The 14,927-nt window shown below is 43.5% G+C and overlaps 1 protein-coding gene across 3 annotated transcripts in view; it reads right to left on the reverse strand.

Annotated features, from left to right (window-relative positions):
* Positions 1–14,927, reverse strand: part of MOGAT1 (monoacylglycerol O-acyltransferase 1) — a 75,230-nt gene that overhangs the window by 31,775 nt on the left and 28,528 nt on the right. The window contains exons 5-6 of one of the 3 annotated variants that reach the window (XM_075068975.1): positions 11,975–12,174; positions 8,802–8,862 (exon numbers count right to left, since the gene is read on the reverse strand). In XM_075068975.1, coding sequence (XP_074925076.1) covers positions 8,807–8,862; positions 11,975–12,174 — 256 coding nt within the window. In that variant the 3' untranslated portion in view covers positions 8,802–8,806. Of the gene's footprint in view, positions 1–7,760; positions 9,183–11,974; positions 12,175–14,927 lie in introns of those variants that run through there. The other 2 variants (XM_075068974.1, XM_075068973.1) reach the window with 2 other exon arrangements.

The following is a 14,927-nucleotide window of genomic DNA, read 5'->3' on the forward strand; positions in this document are numbered from 1 at the left end:
TTGCTGCTGTAGCTCCCAATCTGCCTACAAGCATGCAGGTCACACCCTGAAGCGTTTGTATACTAGACAGCCCTGGTTCAGCAGCTCTGATCCCAGCAGTCTGTCTACACCCCCACTCTGTCTTCCAGCAGCCTTGGTTACTACTTGCAGGGTGACTACAACACACTCCCCATGCTGAACTTTCCCAAAACTGTGTGCTCTGGAAGGTCCAGCCCTTTCCTGGACAGCTCAGAGTAATATTAAGGTCCGTTTGTTCCTCTAAAGACATGAAAGCACATCACAACTTATTAACTTAACTGGGGTAAATACATCCTCAATTTAAACACTGCATTGAGTTCGTTTATAGTAAAAATAAAACAAGTTTATTAACAATAGAACATAGGTTGTGATGCCAAGTAAAAAGAGTAATGTTAGAAAGGGTTACAAGCAAAAAAAAGTGAAAATGGATCTAAACGTAATCTAGCAAGATACAGGCTTTGTTCAAGATGGTTTCTCACCTATATTCAGGTCCCAGACTTCAAATTTCCCTTGGTTGAAGGACCCACCTTTCTCAGCTCACAAGAGCTCTTTTACCTTGTGTCTGTCTAGTGATGGATGCCAAAAGACGGCTTCTGTCCATGTTTATATCTTCCAAAGTTCAGTGACTTTGTTTCAGGAGGCAGGATGACCTCCTGCTGTTCTTCCCTTCCTGTGGGCTTCCCATCCCCTGGTATGTAAATGGAGCTTCCATTGTTCTGAGTCCACCATGATTATTTTGCACAGGAGACAGGTATATAGCTGCCTTAGCTGCTCCTGTCTGGGAGAGAACCTGTTTCTCCCTATTCGGCCACAGGCAGTAAAACATAAATATCATTAAATACCCATATTTCCTCATATAGTGTGAATATACACACTTCAGAATTCCCTGCACATGAGGTTTAGCCCCTGACTTTATAGTCCAGTAAACCTTTGCAATATAGTTTTCTGAAGTTTACCCCTCAAAGCAAAGATTATTCAAGCTGTGAGGAAGATTACATGGAATCTGGTAGTGAAGGACACTCTATGCTCTTCCTTCCCCTACTTGTGGTTGCTGAAATGAAAACTGTTCTGTTTCTTACCATCTCCTCCCCCTGCTCTCTTGATGATCCTGTTTACTGCTTATATGTAAATTGAGGTAAACATCCATCCTTTGATTATGATAAACATGTCTAACAACTTCTCCGACATACTTGGTTTACACACACTTTTGTCATAATTCCAGCATATATTCGTAACTCTGACTACCCACCACCTACATACACCTCTACCCCAATATAACATGGTTGTGGGGAGTCAAAAATCCCTACCGTGTTATAGGTGAAATGCTGTTATATCAGGGTAGCGGGTGGCAGGGCTGCAGCGGTGATTTAAAGGGCCCAGGGCTCCCTGCAGCAGCTGGAGCCCCACAGCTACCGCGCTATATGCGAACCTGTGTTATGTCAGGTCGCGTTATAGCGGGGTAGAGGTGTACATCACAGAAGGATATTAAAGAACAGTGAATTATGAGTTTTCAAATGATTCTTCACAAGGTGTATTCTGTAAACAGATTATTACAATAGTGTATACGATGTGAATATGGGGTGCTTAGTGTCACAGAATTATACTGGATTCTATTGTTAACTAATTGCAGTCGGTTTGATGCTGGGTGCGTCTGTATTTGTAGTCCCCCATGACAACATGTGTCTTGAAAAGATTTTCTCTCTTTTCTTCCTACTGTTTTAACCCCCACATGAATCACACAGACACATTCTCGGAGGGATAGCTCAGTGGTTTGAGCACTGGCCTGCTAAACCCAGGGACAAGTTGTTAGTTCAATCCTTGAGGGGGCCATTTAGGGAACTGGGGTAAAAATCTGGCTGGGGATTGGTCCTGCTTTGAGCAGGAGGTTGGACTAGATGAGGTCCCATCCAACCCTATTTAAAAAAAAAAAAAATTCCTTTTGCTGAGGCCTGGTCTACACTACGTGTTTAAACCGATTTTAGCAGCGTTAAACCGATTTAATGCTGTACCCGTCCACACTACAAGGCTCTTTATATCGATATAAAGGGCTCTTTAAATCGGTTTCTTTACTCCTCCCCAACGAGAGGAGTAGCGCTACAATCGGTATTACCATACTCGATTAGGTGATGGCTGCCAAACGATGGTTTGCCTCCAGCGTATCCCCAGTACACCACTGTGACCCTCTGGACCAATCTGAACTTGACAGTCATGTAAACAGAAAGCCCCGGAAAATTTTAATTTCATTTCCTGTTCTGAGTGAGTTCTGTCGCACGGTGCATACAATCCCAAATCCAAAAAACTCCAGCATGACCGTCGGAGATACTGATCTATCGCCATATGGGGGATACAATCTGTTCGTATCCGAGCTTCTTTACAGAAGCAAATGCCAAAGCATTTGAAAAATCTCAGGCTACGCTGCTGCGTGACAAGTTAACGGAAAGCAAAGAATCAAGAATGACGGCATGGAAAGGGAGGGTACTAGATCCAGCGTATCCCACATCCCCAGCAGTCTCCGAAAGTATTTCATTCTTGCTGAGCTCCAATCCTGTTAGGTCACACATTGTCTGGCATGATGTTCAAGTAATAGCTCTTCAATGTCCCCTGCGTCCCCCAGCGTGAAAGAAAGGGAAAAAGAGTGGTTCTTACTTTTTTATCACGCCTAGTCTATGTAAGCTGCTTGCTAGATGCATGCTGCGGCATAAAGGAGCAGTATCTGCTCCTTCCTTCCCAGTGCGGTAGATACAAATGCTTATAGCTGCTGAATTACTCCCGCTGCCTCATAGGCGCCGGGGCACCTGTGTAAAATAGGAATGATTCCTGTCAATCCCAGTAATTACAAACAGCTAAAAAAAAAAAAAAAAAAAAAAAAAAAAAAATCCATCGTCATCCAATACAGTACTGGGGGGTCTGAATCTTCAATCGCCCCCTCCCTTTCAGTGTTAAAAAAAGATTCTATACTCCTGATATCATACGAGTGCACTGGCTCCTTCCCCGCACCGCTTAATGTCTGTCTACTATCATGCAGCTGGGGCTGCCTCCCCCTCATTTTATCTCCTAAACAAAGTCACTGTTTCTGTATTGTTTCCTGCATTCTTTATAACTTCATGACACAAATGGGAGACCCTCCACGTTAGCCAGAATTGGAGAAGCAACATGTTTGCAGGCACCCGTGAATGCATGTAGGACTCATCTTTCTCGGGATCTGACACGAGCAGCTGTCCTCTGTTCTCTATACCTGGTTCTCATAACATTCCGTCCTCGGCCATATCTGCAGGACTGACTATTTATAAAACCATAAGAGGATTATCGGATCATTCCCATTTTTGCCTTTCGCCCCGGCGACCTCAGCAGGCACCCATATAGCAGAATGGTACAGAACAACGAGATACCATCAATCTCATTGCCAATTACAATGCATGCAAATGTACGAACGACTATAACCAGTCTCTCTGCTATCCATGCAAAAGAAAGTAATCTGCTGTGTCAAAGCGCCAGTCCACCACTGTCAGCGGCAATCCCAGTACACATCGTGAACAGTAAAAAAGGCTGGAATGCTTCTCATGTTGCCTGCGTAGCATCTGCCAGGGCAATCCAGGAAAAAGGGCGCATAATAATTGTCGCCGTTGTTCCCGAGGAAAAACTGATGACATTTACCAGACCACCGCACACATGATGTTTCCATCAGGCACTGGGATCTCAACCCAGAATTCCAAGGGGTGGGGGAGACTGTGGGAACTATGGGATAGCTACAGAATAGCTACCCACAGTGCAACGCTCCTGAAATCGATGCTAGCCTCGGACCATGGACGCACACCACCGAATTAATGTGCTTAGTGTGGCCTCGTACACTCGACTTTTTACAATCTGTTTTACAAAACCGGTTTATGTAAAATGGGAATAATCCCGTAGCGTAGACGTACCCTGAGACTCCTTTCTGAGCCTGTCAAGCAGCTCCTTAATTGTCCAGTGATAGGATGCATTCCCTACTTTTGCCCACCCCAACAGCATTTCCTCCAGAGTATATCCGATGGCAGACAGTCCCGGAAGCAGACGCCTTGGGCTGGAAATCAAACTCAGGACTCATGCACAGCTGGTCAGAGGTCTCTCTAATTTATGTTGCAGTTGACATCAACAAGTCAGAGAACTATTTGCAGTGAGGCAAACTCTTCAACAAAACTGCAAACAAAGGCTTTCCTCCGTGTACATATAGAAAGCATTTACAAATATTATATATATATATATATATTACTTTCTTAAATATCAAAAATATTAATATAATTCTCTCCACCAAACATCATTATTTTTGGGACCCAAGCATTAGGGTACCTGAGAGTTAGGCCAAGATTTTCAGTAATTGGTGCCAAAAGTAAGGCTTCAAGTATACAGACACCAAATATGTGGCCTGATTTGTGGGGAAAATATCTCTTCAATCTGCTTACACTCTAATCATCATGAGCACAATGTTGGACACTTACAAAACCACAAGACATCAAGATATTACAGCATTCAGATCATGCCCAACCCCAACTTTTTTGCTGTCTCATTAGTACTTTTTTTCCTATACCACCACCACCACCGAGACCTAAAAATCAGACTAATTCTGCAGTATATAAAAGCCTGCAGGCTTACATTTTATTAGGAAGAAATTCATGCATCCATGAAATGCTAACCATTTTTTTGAAGGATGAATACAGCATATAGCATGGAAGTGAATGTCACGGCTCTGAGATTGTGGGAATGGAGCAGCTTACACTTTCTCAGGATCTGGACATGATGTTATACCAATTATATTACATCAGTAAAAACCAGCAGGATCTTATTAAAGGGGACAAGACATTTGTCACATTTATTGTAAATACCATAATAAAACAAAAGATAACAGTAAACAACATTGTTTGGCTACTTATTCCTATTACTACTTACTTATTTCTTATACACTTATGACTATATATATTTCATTCATTCGCACAATCATTCATACAAGTTCTGCATAGATGTTATAGTTACCAGGCTAAACGTTGCTTGTGACAGAATACTGGCCAGGTATCCTGTACACAAGAGTAGAGCCGAGTCCGGGGCAGGTGTGCACCTGATGCTCCTGGAGGGTGGTAGCAGAACCAGAGACTCAAAGACTTTATTCTTTAGAGTCCAGTTTTATAGGAATTTATCCCTATGTCAGTCCATGAGAGTTGCTTCATTCTGCTGTTGTTAAATCAAATCAGCAGGTGGCTGGCTCCATGTTGTCAGATGTTTGTTTTTTCTTCCTTTGAGGTGGTGGGGTGGACTCCAGTTTGCCCTCCGGAGGTCATTTGGTTGATCCCACTTGACACTTTCTTCAGCCGACACTGAATTTTTCAGGCTGGTAACTCCCTAACCATTCATTCATTGTTTAAACTAGGCACTCATTCACATACATTCTCTATCTTAATCCCATCTATTTCACTGTCTTTTTACCTTTCGGGGTGTTACCAATTTATGTGAGACTTCCTGTCTTTTATCATTCAAAAATAAAGTGAGATGAAAACTTACAGAGGGTGGGGGTCGGCTCACAGCAGTGTTACAAAGTAAAGTAGCGACTACAAAGTGTCACTTAGAGAATGGGCACTTAGAGTCAATTAACGTTTAACAAGTTTTATACAAAGTATGTCTTTGAGCAGGCTTCACACAGACACAGCTGGTGGCGTGCAGGTTAGAGGCTAAATCTCGGGAATCACATTTATTTCTAATATAAACCTTTAGTTATAAAGTATTAATTAACAGTAAATCATTTCTAACAATAAATCATTTTTAACAATAAATTATTTTTCATATAAACCATGTCTAATATAAACCTTCTTTAATATCCCTACAATGATAAAAAAAGATTTCCATAAAATTTTGATGATGCAAGTTGGGAAAGGCTCACTAGATTATCCCATTTTCCTTCCAGTGCAGGCCTTTGGTGGGGTCAGGATTTTTCTTTCAAAATATAATTAGTACAAGTCATCCCCATTTTGCTCAGCACACTGTTCCAAAAGGTCACTTCTGGTGAGAGTTATGTTCCTACAGTTAAGGCATTATACTTTGATAGTAAGACACATGACTAATGTAGGAGTTTTACTGTTCATAACTCAATTTCAAGGCTAGCTACCCAGCATTTCTTAAACTCCCAGAGCCCAGTTGTCAGTTGTGGTTGAGCACTGTTTGGTGCAGAGAATGTGTGCGTGTATAGGGAGAAGGGGATCTCTTTCTCTTCAGCTCTCCTGACCATCAATTGATTCCTTGATCCACAGTCAACCCCATCCAACTGATCCTCTGCTCCCCTCATCGACCCTTCCTCCCAGGTTCCCCCAGCAAATTCATCTTCTACCTTCCCCCCTTCTTCCCCGACAACAAACAGATCCCCTTCTCCACTCTCTAAAAATTCATCCTCGCTCCATCCCCAAAATTAATGCTGCACCACCAACACTAGCAAATTGATCCTATATTCTGGGCTCTCCCCAAGACAGAGAAGGAGAGGCAGTTTTCATCAGTTTCCTTCTGCCTCCCATAAATTGACTGCCATTGCTCTGTAAGTTGGAGAAACATCCTGTGCTGGGCATTCTCCTCCCTCATTGGGTACAAACAGAGCCAATGAAGCAACTTTCCTTGAGCACTGCCCAGCAAGAAAGCAGGTAGGTAGCAACTGGAGTAAATCAGCCAGACCCTCCCTTCTCTCCTTGCTCTGAATCTAGGTAATGGCAGGCACCCAGTGGAGTCACATATTGAGCAACTGCAGCAGTGGAGAGAAAGAGCAACTTTTCAGCATGATCATCACTCACACAGAACCAACTGCAGGGGAGGAGCAAGTGGCAACCCTTATTGCCTCCCTGTCTAATGGGTCTGCCACTTTAGATGGAGAAACTGAGGCACGGGGCAGTTAAGTGCCTTACTCAGTCAAACAGCAAGTCAGCAGCAGGAATAACATTTCAGGATCTGACTCCTGGTCCCTTGCTCTAGCTGCTGGACTCCAATCTTTTTCATCACCCAAAATAAGTATAAACCAATATGTTCTCTCAGTGATGTTTCAGAACTGTACTGAGCAAAATGGGGACAGTTTTCCTTCTCTAAAAGATGCCTGACCCTGACCTAAGAGTTTGGTATTCATTTGTAACAGTCACAGTTACAGTCATGCCAAAATTGTTCTGATTCCTACAGGTCTCCTTGGTAAAGTAGCTCCCAAACAAACAGCTATTTACAGTATGGTGACTGCCTTTTCCTATAAAGTTATTGTATTTTAGAAACCGATGACCCAAATTTCAACCTTTACTAAAACTTATGGTTATTTCTCTCCCATCATGCAACATATGCATGTACGTGTACACACGCACACCCCCAATACTAAAACCCCACAAAGCCCTATCAGCCCTTCAAACTGAGGGGTGAATCTGTTAAATATCTTACAGTCGGGGTGAACCACTTTAGGTAGGGCCCAATGATAGGGTGATCATATTTTCCAAAAAGGAAAATAGGGACACCCCTGGGCCAGCCCAAGCCACACCCCACCCCTCCCACACCAGGCTGCCCCTGGCCACCCTGCTGCCCACCCGCAACCCCCTCTCCCAGTCTGAGCCCCTCTGCTGTCCCCCCTGCCCCGATCCTATCGCTGCCTGCCCACCCACAGGACTGGTGGTCCAAGCCTCCCCTGCCGTATGCACACCCACGGGGCTGGTGGTCTAAGCCCCCACCCCCTCTCGTCTCCCTGCACACGGGGTGGAGTAGGCTGGCCAGCCCAAGCCACTCTCCTCAGCCCTCCCTCCAGTGCAGGGCTGGCATTGCCACTCAGCCTACCTCCCATACCCCACTAGCAGTCCCATGTGCAGGGGTGTCGGCAGTGAGGTGAAATGCTGCTTGCAGCCTGCTCCCCCCACTAGGGGGCAAGTAGAGCCCCTCTACTCTGGAGATTAGAGATCTTCCTACCAGCGCTGAGCAGGGACCCCCATCCCCACAGGCTGCCCCAAGCGCCAGGCAGAGAGCAGGGGTAGGTGAGAGCAGAGGAGGGGGAGAATGCCCTGCTCCAGCTACTCACCTGTGCCAGGCGGGAGCTGATGGCAGCACAGCAGGCTTGCTTCCCGGGAGGCACAGGGCATGGCAGAAACCCAGGCTGCTCCTTTCTGGGCATGCTCTCATTGTCCATCCTCGGCACTGCTGCTGGAGGAAGCAGGCAGGGAGACTCCGGTGCAGGCACACACTGGGGAGAGTAAAAGGTGGGGGGGCACAGCCACTTGCTGCCCCCTACTGCCAACTCTGTGCTGAGATCCCAGAAAATATGGGACAATTTGCCCGTATTTAACAAAAAATCAAGACACCTGTAAGAAGGCTTAAATACAGAATTGTCCAGTTAAAAATGGGACATCTGGTCACCCTACCCATTTAGGACAGCAGCCTCAAACTATCCATGGTTTTGCATATTCAGGTTCTGTTCCTGATGGCCAGGAGCACTATACACACAGCTTCATTTCTACAGAAGATTAGCATGTGTTTTTCTCAGTATTCAGAGAACAATTCAATGTCACACTGAATACAAGTTTAGTAAATCCTCTCACCTTAAATTACACACTCCTTGAGTAAAAGATAGGAATAAAGTTGCTGCAATCAATGGTCTTGTCTACACTAACACTTTTCCCACTGTTGATCTAGCACCAGTGCAGCTCCACCTTCTGAAACTAGAGCTGGACCACATGATGGTAAAGACACCTGTGTTCTGTCTACACTAGCATTCTCACCAGCAGAGCTGCTAAGCCAAGAGTGAGAAAAGTACTTACATTTTTCAGTGCTGATGAAGCCAAAGGGACACTGACACAGATAGGTTTGCAGGATCAGAGACTAAATGAAGAAGGATTTTCCATGACTAAGAAGATAAGAAGGAATTCTACTAATTTAATCTATCACATGCACACATTTTTCTTATAGAAGAGTGGTTGCAAATTGAGAAATGTTTTGTTTCATCACAAGGCCACTGTATTATATCTGGACATCCTGAATTTGCAGTTATTTAAAGATGAGTGATTCATGGTCCGGTATCCCATATTTTTCTTTGTGGTCTTCAAATAATTTACTTAGTACTCGCAGGTATGTTTGATGCAGCTGCTCAATCTCTTCAAGAGTAGGATTCAAATTCTGTTGTACAGCGATAGGTTTCCCCACTGCAAACAACAAACAAAATAGCAATGACATTAGCTACACTGACATCTATTTGCTGCAGATAAAAGTACTCTTCTGTATTGGCCAGATGCTTAGTTTTGTTGTTTTACAGATGGTAGATGAAATACTGGCTCTACTGAAGTCACCAGCAAAACTTTTATTTCAATGGGGCCAGAATTTCACCTAGTATTAAATCAGCAAGCAGGAGGTCTTGATTTAAATTGATCTTAATCTTGTTTTGCATTTGTACTTTTTAATTATTTTCCCAAGAAAAGTTGATTTTCAATGGTTGGGAACCAATGAAACATGTTAACTTGCAAATAAATATAGCCTTTGCACTAAATTTGGTGCTTCTTTTTGCTAACCAGGAAGATACACATTTATTTATATAGCTTAACGTACAATTGTTCAGATTCTTAATTTTTTATTCTTAGAAAATGACGAATGATTCATTTCTCATTTACTAGATGGATCATTTTTTACTTATGTTTTGAGTTAAGCTCTATTTGGATGGAAATTCAAATTCAATTAAAATGCACAAAACCATCATTTTAAAGTTGATTTTTATTAATTGAATAAAACTAATCAAATGTGCTGGACACACACAAAAAAAGTTTATCTAAACATATTTTGCATTTAAAACTAATTAAACAGAAGAAGTATTATCTGTAATTAGTGAATTGAACTGATTGTTTTGGGTCACTATATCCTCCAGGATTTTAGAACTAGTAGATTTCATCATCTCACACCTAGTTTTTATTCATACATTGGAAGAGAAAAACAAATTTCCTGATTTTTAAACTCTCAATTGGTTGGTTTTTTTTAAACTTTGAATGAACCTGTCATTGCACTAAACAAGTAGATTATAGTCTTCATTTCAGTTTATTCTCTCTCATCAGCAGAAGAGGATACTGCTGTCCTAAGACAGTTTAGCACTTCAACAAACTCTGGTTCCAGGTGATTGGTCAGTGACTTTCACCAGCACAGTAGTCTGATTTTCTTTAAAATCTGGCAGAAAACATACTGCCTTTCCCCCGCTTCATTTAAATGAATAGATTATAGTAAGTTTTGGTCTCAACATGGGTTGTCATAACTACAAGTTTAAAAATAAACCTATTTAAAATTAAGAACATAAACCTCTGTTTTATTTAAATAAAAAAGTCCTGTTTTCTTTTAATGAATCAATCTCCCCCTACCCCCACCCCACACACACACCCTATATGGGCAGACAGAACAGGACACAGGGAAATACAGACTGACTTATACAATGGAATTCAGTCTTTATTCCAGAGGTAGGCAACCTATGGCATACATGTCAAAGGCAGCACACAAGCTGATTTTCAGTAGCACTCTCATTGCCCAGGTCCTGGCCATCGGTCCGGGGGGCTTTTCATTTTAATTTAATTTAAAATGAAGCTTCTTAAACATTTAAAAAAACCTTATTTACTTTAAATACAACAATAGTTTAGTCATATATTATAGACTTATAGAAAGGGATCTTCTAAAAACATTAAAATGTATTACTGACAGGCAAAACTTTAACTTAGAGTGAATAAATGAAGATTTGACATACCACTTCATAAAGGCTGCTGACCCCTGCTTTATTTCAACACCCTAGAAAATGGCTTTACCTGATAAATATCTAGGTTTCCAACCATTGCCTTTGGGTAGCTTGCAACATGACCATGATTTAAGGGTGGGATTTTTCAAAAGTATTCAGCATTGGCTTAACTCCATTGAAGTTCATAGCAGTTCAACACTCTCTTTGATGAGCAAAGAGTTGGGCTAATTTTGAAAAAAATCCCCCAAAATTTGATCTATCAACACCTTATATAGGTTTCAATTAACCATTAAATCATCTGTCCATTAAAAACTCTTTTTAAAAGAAAGAGACTGATTCTATGGAGCTAGAAATCCTGCATGTCACATGCATCCTGAAAATGTGGAAGAACCTGAAGATTCAGAGAACAGAGATTGCAGGGGCTGGAGGAGGCATGTACCCTGCCCTGGGGCTGTGCTGTGTGCTGGCTTTTGTGTTTTAGTGTGGATGGGGTGGGGGCCTGTGGATCTAGCTGCCAAACTTGCTCAGGGAGAGGGATGAGAGGCTAAATATCTTCTGATGAAACTGCATGGCTATGGAGATGCTCCACTGCTCTTCAATGGATTGGAACATCTCCCTGACTTCCTTAGGAATTCCGAGCACTCAGCTGCCTCAGGTGGGCTGCAATGAGGAAAGGATTTGGGCAGAGTGAAGTGAAGGGGAGTGCAAACAGCAGAGGGAAGTCCCCCTTTCCCCATTTTGGTTTGTGTAACCAGTGCTCCCCCTCACCCCACCCCACCCCGTGGCTGATGCGGTCAAATTTCCCCCTCCTGTTTCAATCTATTGTAATCACTTATTATGGCCCAATTGGCATAAATCAGGGTGACATCATCGAGAGGCGTCGCTGCCGAAATGCCGCAGAAATTTGGCGGCATTTCGGCAGGTGCTCCATCACCGCCACGGTCCTTCATCTGGTGCCCGCCAGATGAAAAGGTTGGGGACCACTGGCATAAATTATTTATAAAGCCTTTTGCCTTTATCTCCTCCCCTGGCCAACAGAACAGAAAAGAACAGGATAAGGCATTAGGAAAGACAAACATTTATTTCAAACCTCACCTGCTTGTGTTTAGATGCATAGCAGCCAGCTCTGTCTGGCAGAGCAGATTTGTAAAGGAACACCGTTACTGAATTTAACTACAAATCACACATTTTAAACATTCCCATAAGAATGACAGAAACCACTAAGGGACTTACCAACAGTGTGAATAGGTTTCCTGTAAGGCATCAAGCCAAAACTGTACTGAAATATTCCTCTAGCATGAAATAGTGGTAAAGTAAACCCCACTATCTTCCTCAGTCTCTCCTGTAAAGTTCTGAGCCACGATCCTTTGGGGTTTGCAACTTGCTTAAACAGTTCATTTTCGCCAAACGAGAATACTGGAACCAAGTGAGCCCTGTAAAGTAAACAGAATTAATCACCACGGGGCACTCAGTGAAGCACGACTTGCAACTCACATCTACAGCATGAGGAGTCACATTAATCAATGCAGGTCATTTCCTCAATGCTTATAAAATTCATCAGTATTTGCATTATGCATTCAACTCTTTGCTGAAATGCCAGTGAAATGCTTCTTTGTGCAGCTGGAAGGGGGCACAATATTTATTAAAAACAAAAAACAGCCATCTTCTGCCTTCTGCGCAGTGTTCAGACAATAGCAAACCTAAGTGAAGGTTTCCAATAAAGACAGAGGAATCCCTTTTTTCTGATTTTATGGCAGCTGTTAATACAGCTGTTGGGTCTAGGCCACCACAGTTTCACTGAGTTTGCTGTAGTTCCATAGTACTTTCTATCTTATAGGTGATATTCAATGGGGGTTGGGTGTCTAACTCCATGTAGTGCCAGTGAAAATCCCAGTGTTGATCTTTTAACACTAGCAGCTGAATCCTGTTTGCAGGAGTTGCTCTAGTAGTCTATTTCAGTTTAGAACTCAGTCTCTTTGCATCATAAGGAGTTCTTGTTCTTCTCCTCAGTGGGGATCTGTGGCTTGGAAGGAGTTATATAGCACCTGGAAAAACTCTCCAAATTCCACCCCATTCTAAGCATCGAAACTGCAATGGTTCTGCTGTTGTCGTCAGGGTGAAAGGGGAAACCTTTTTGAAAGCCCTGGCTACTACAGCTGAGGTGTCAGTCTTGTAAACTTATGTAGCTGTTAGAAAGCATGGGGAACCAATACAATACTATTGTATAAAATTAAAATAAAGAGTTATCTTAAGTGTTCTCTCCAGAAGCTTAACAGCTCCCAGTTTTCTTGCACTAAAATCCTAGGCAATCGCTACATTTCCTAAGCATTTTCATCTTACTTCATGTTTGACAATCTGTCTCTATGGTGAATGGCTGTTAAAATGGTAGTATTGCAGCAAGGTTACTCAAGGTGCAGAGTACTTGGAATGCATCAGCTGGATATGCTAATAAGAGTAATGAAAATTAATCCTCCTGAAGCAAGGATGCAGCTGTCTGGTATGTACAATGGATAGTCATGAGTTGCTTGCATGAAACTAAGATAAATAGTTATGTGGCTTTTTAGACTCTGGGATTCATAATACCATTCCCTACCCCACTTCCCCTTGCCTCTCGAATGCTGTCTGCCTGGTCTAAAATTGTGTGGCAGGTTTCTCAACAATGACAGTTCCGCATCATACAGCTGCCACTGAAAGAAACATCTGAAGACTCTGGCTACGTCTACACTGCACGATTATTTCGAAGTAGTTTAAACCGATATTACGAAACTGATGTTATAAAAAATCGGGTTTTTTCATTTTTTTTTGGGGGGGCCCCCGGCGGTTCCAAAACCCCTATGTTGTCGATCCAAATCGATTGCTTGTGTCCTGGTCCAAGGCTCCAACTCGATGTTCAGGAGCGGTGCCACTGTGCTGGTAGCTGTTCCTCAGTATACCCTAGTTCCCACTTCGGTTGAGAGCACAGTGCCTGATGGTGCCAGAAACATTGCCCCGGTATGCTTTGGTACAGCCATCCACCCCTCCCTTCGTGAGGGCAGTAGAAACCGTTTATGGGCGTTTTTACGCGGAGTGCCAATTGAGCAACGCCATAGCACAGCAACATTGACCGCTGAGTCACAAACGGTTATCGTGACGTTGGTCAACACCTCGCGTACTCTCGTGCTGGACTATACTGAACCAATGAACTGCAAGAGAAGGAGAGGAGGAGGCAGCTATTGTGGACGTTGCTATTCTGAGGTACAGCGATGACGAGATGGAGAGATATTCCCATAACCGCTGGCCCGCGATTTGGGAGCTACTGCTATTAACGGGGCATGTCTATTACCCATTGAACGCCGAAGTTGGGCACGGAACAAGCACGACTGGTGAATTTGGGCCGCATTGTTGTTGACGGTGTGGGACGAATTCGCAGTGGCTGCGAACATTTCGCTGAGTAGAGCACTTTCTTAAACTTTTTTGTGACATGCTTTCCTCCCCTGGAAAACGCCGTAATACCGAACATGAGAGCAGCCCTCACAGTGGAGAGTTCGAGTGGCAATACCCTCTCGGAAGCTTGCAACGCCAGAAAGCTACCGGTCAGTCGGGAATCCTTTGGATGGGCAATCTACTGTGGGGGCTTGACGTTTGATTGCAAAGTAGCCAAGGCATGTTAAGCTGGGATGCTACGAAGGTTGTGATCTGGTGAACGTGCCTGCAGAGGTGATAGTGGTGGCTTTGCTGCAAGGGGTTTTCGAAACTGTGGTGGGGCCATAGATGAACCCATAGTGTTCCCTTTTGGCCCCAGAACACCAGGGGCACCCATACGTGATACGCAAAGGGTACTTTTTAATGGTGCTGCAAGCACGGTAGTGGACCACAAGGGACGTTTCACCAATCACGTGGGATGGCCAGAAGGGTCATGTCGCTCGCGTCTTCGGCAGCACTATCTGTTTAAACGCTGCTGCAAGGGGGATATTACTTCTCCAGACCAGAAAATAAAGCCGTGGGATGTTTCAATGCCTATAGTTATCCTGGACCCAGCTACCCCCTTGATGCCTATTGGCTCATGTGAAGCCATTACACTCGGCAGCCTGGACAGTGGTCAGGAAGTGTCAACTACGGCCGAGCAGGCCGGATTGGTTGGTGAATGTGCATAATTGGCCGTTTAAAGGGTCGCGTGGCGATCATTACTTACTCGGCTCAGACCTCA

The sequence above is a fragment of the Chelonoidis abingdonii genome, chromosome 8 (assembly GCF_003597395.2).
Source record: "Chelonoidis abingdonii isolate Lonesome George chromosome 8, CheloAbing_2.0, whole genome shotgun sequence".
Classification (NCBI taxonomy): Eukaryota; Metazoa; Chordata; order Testudines; family Testudinidae; genus Chelonoidis; species Chelonoidis abingdonii.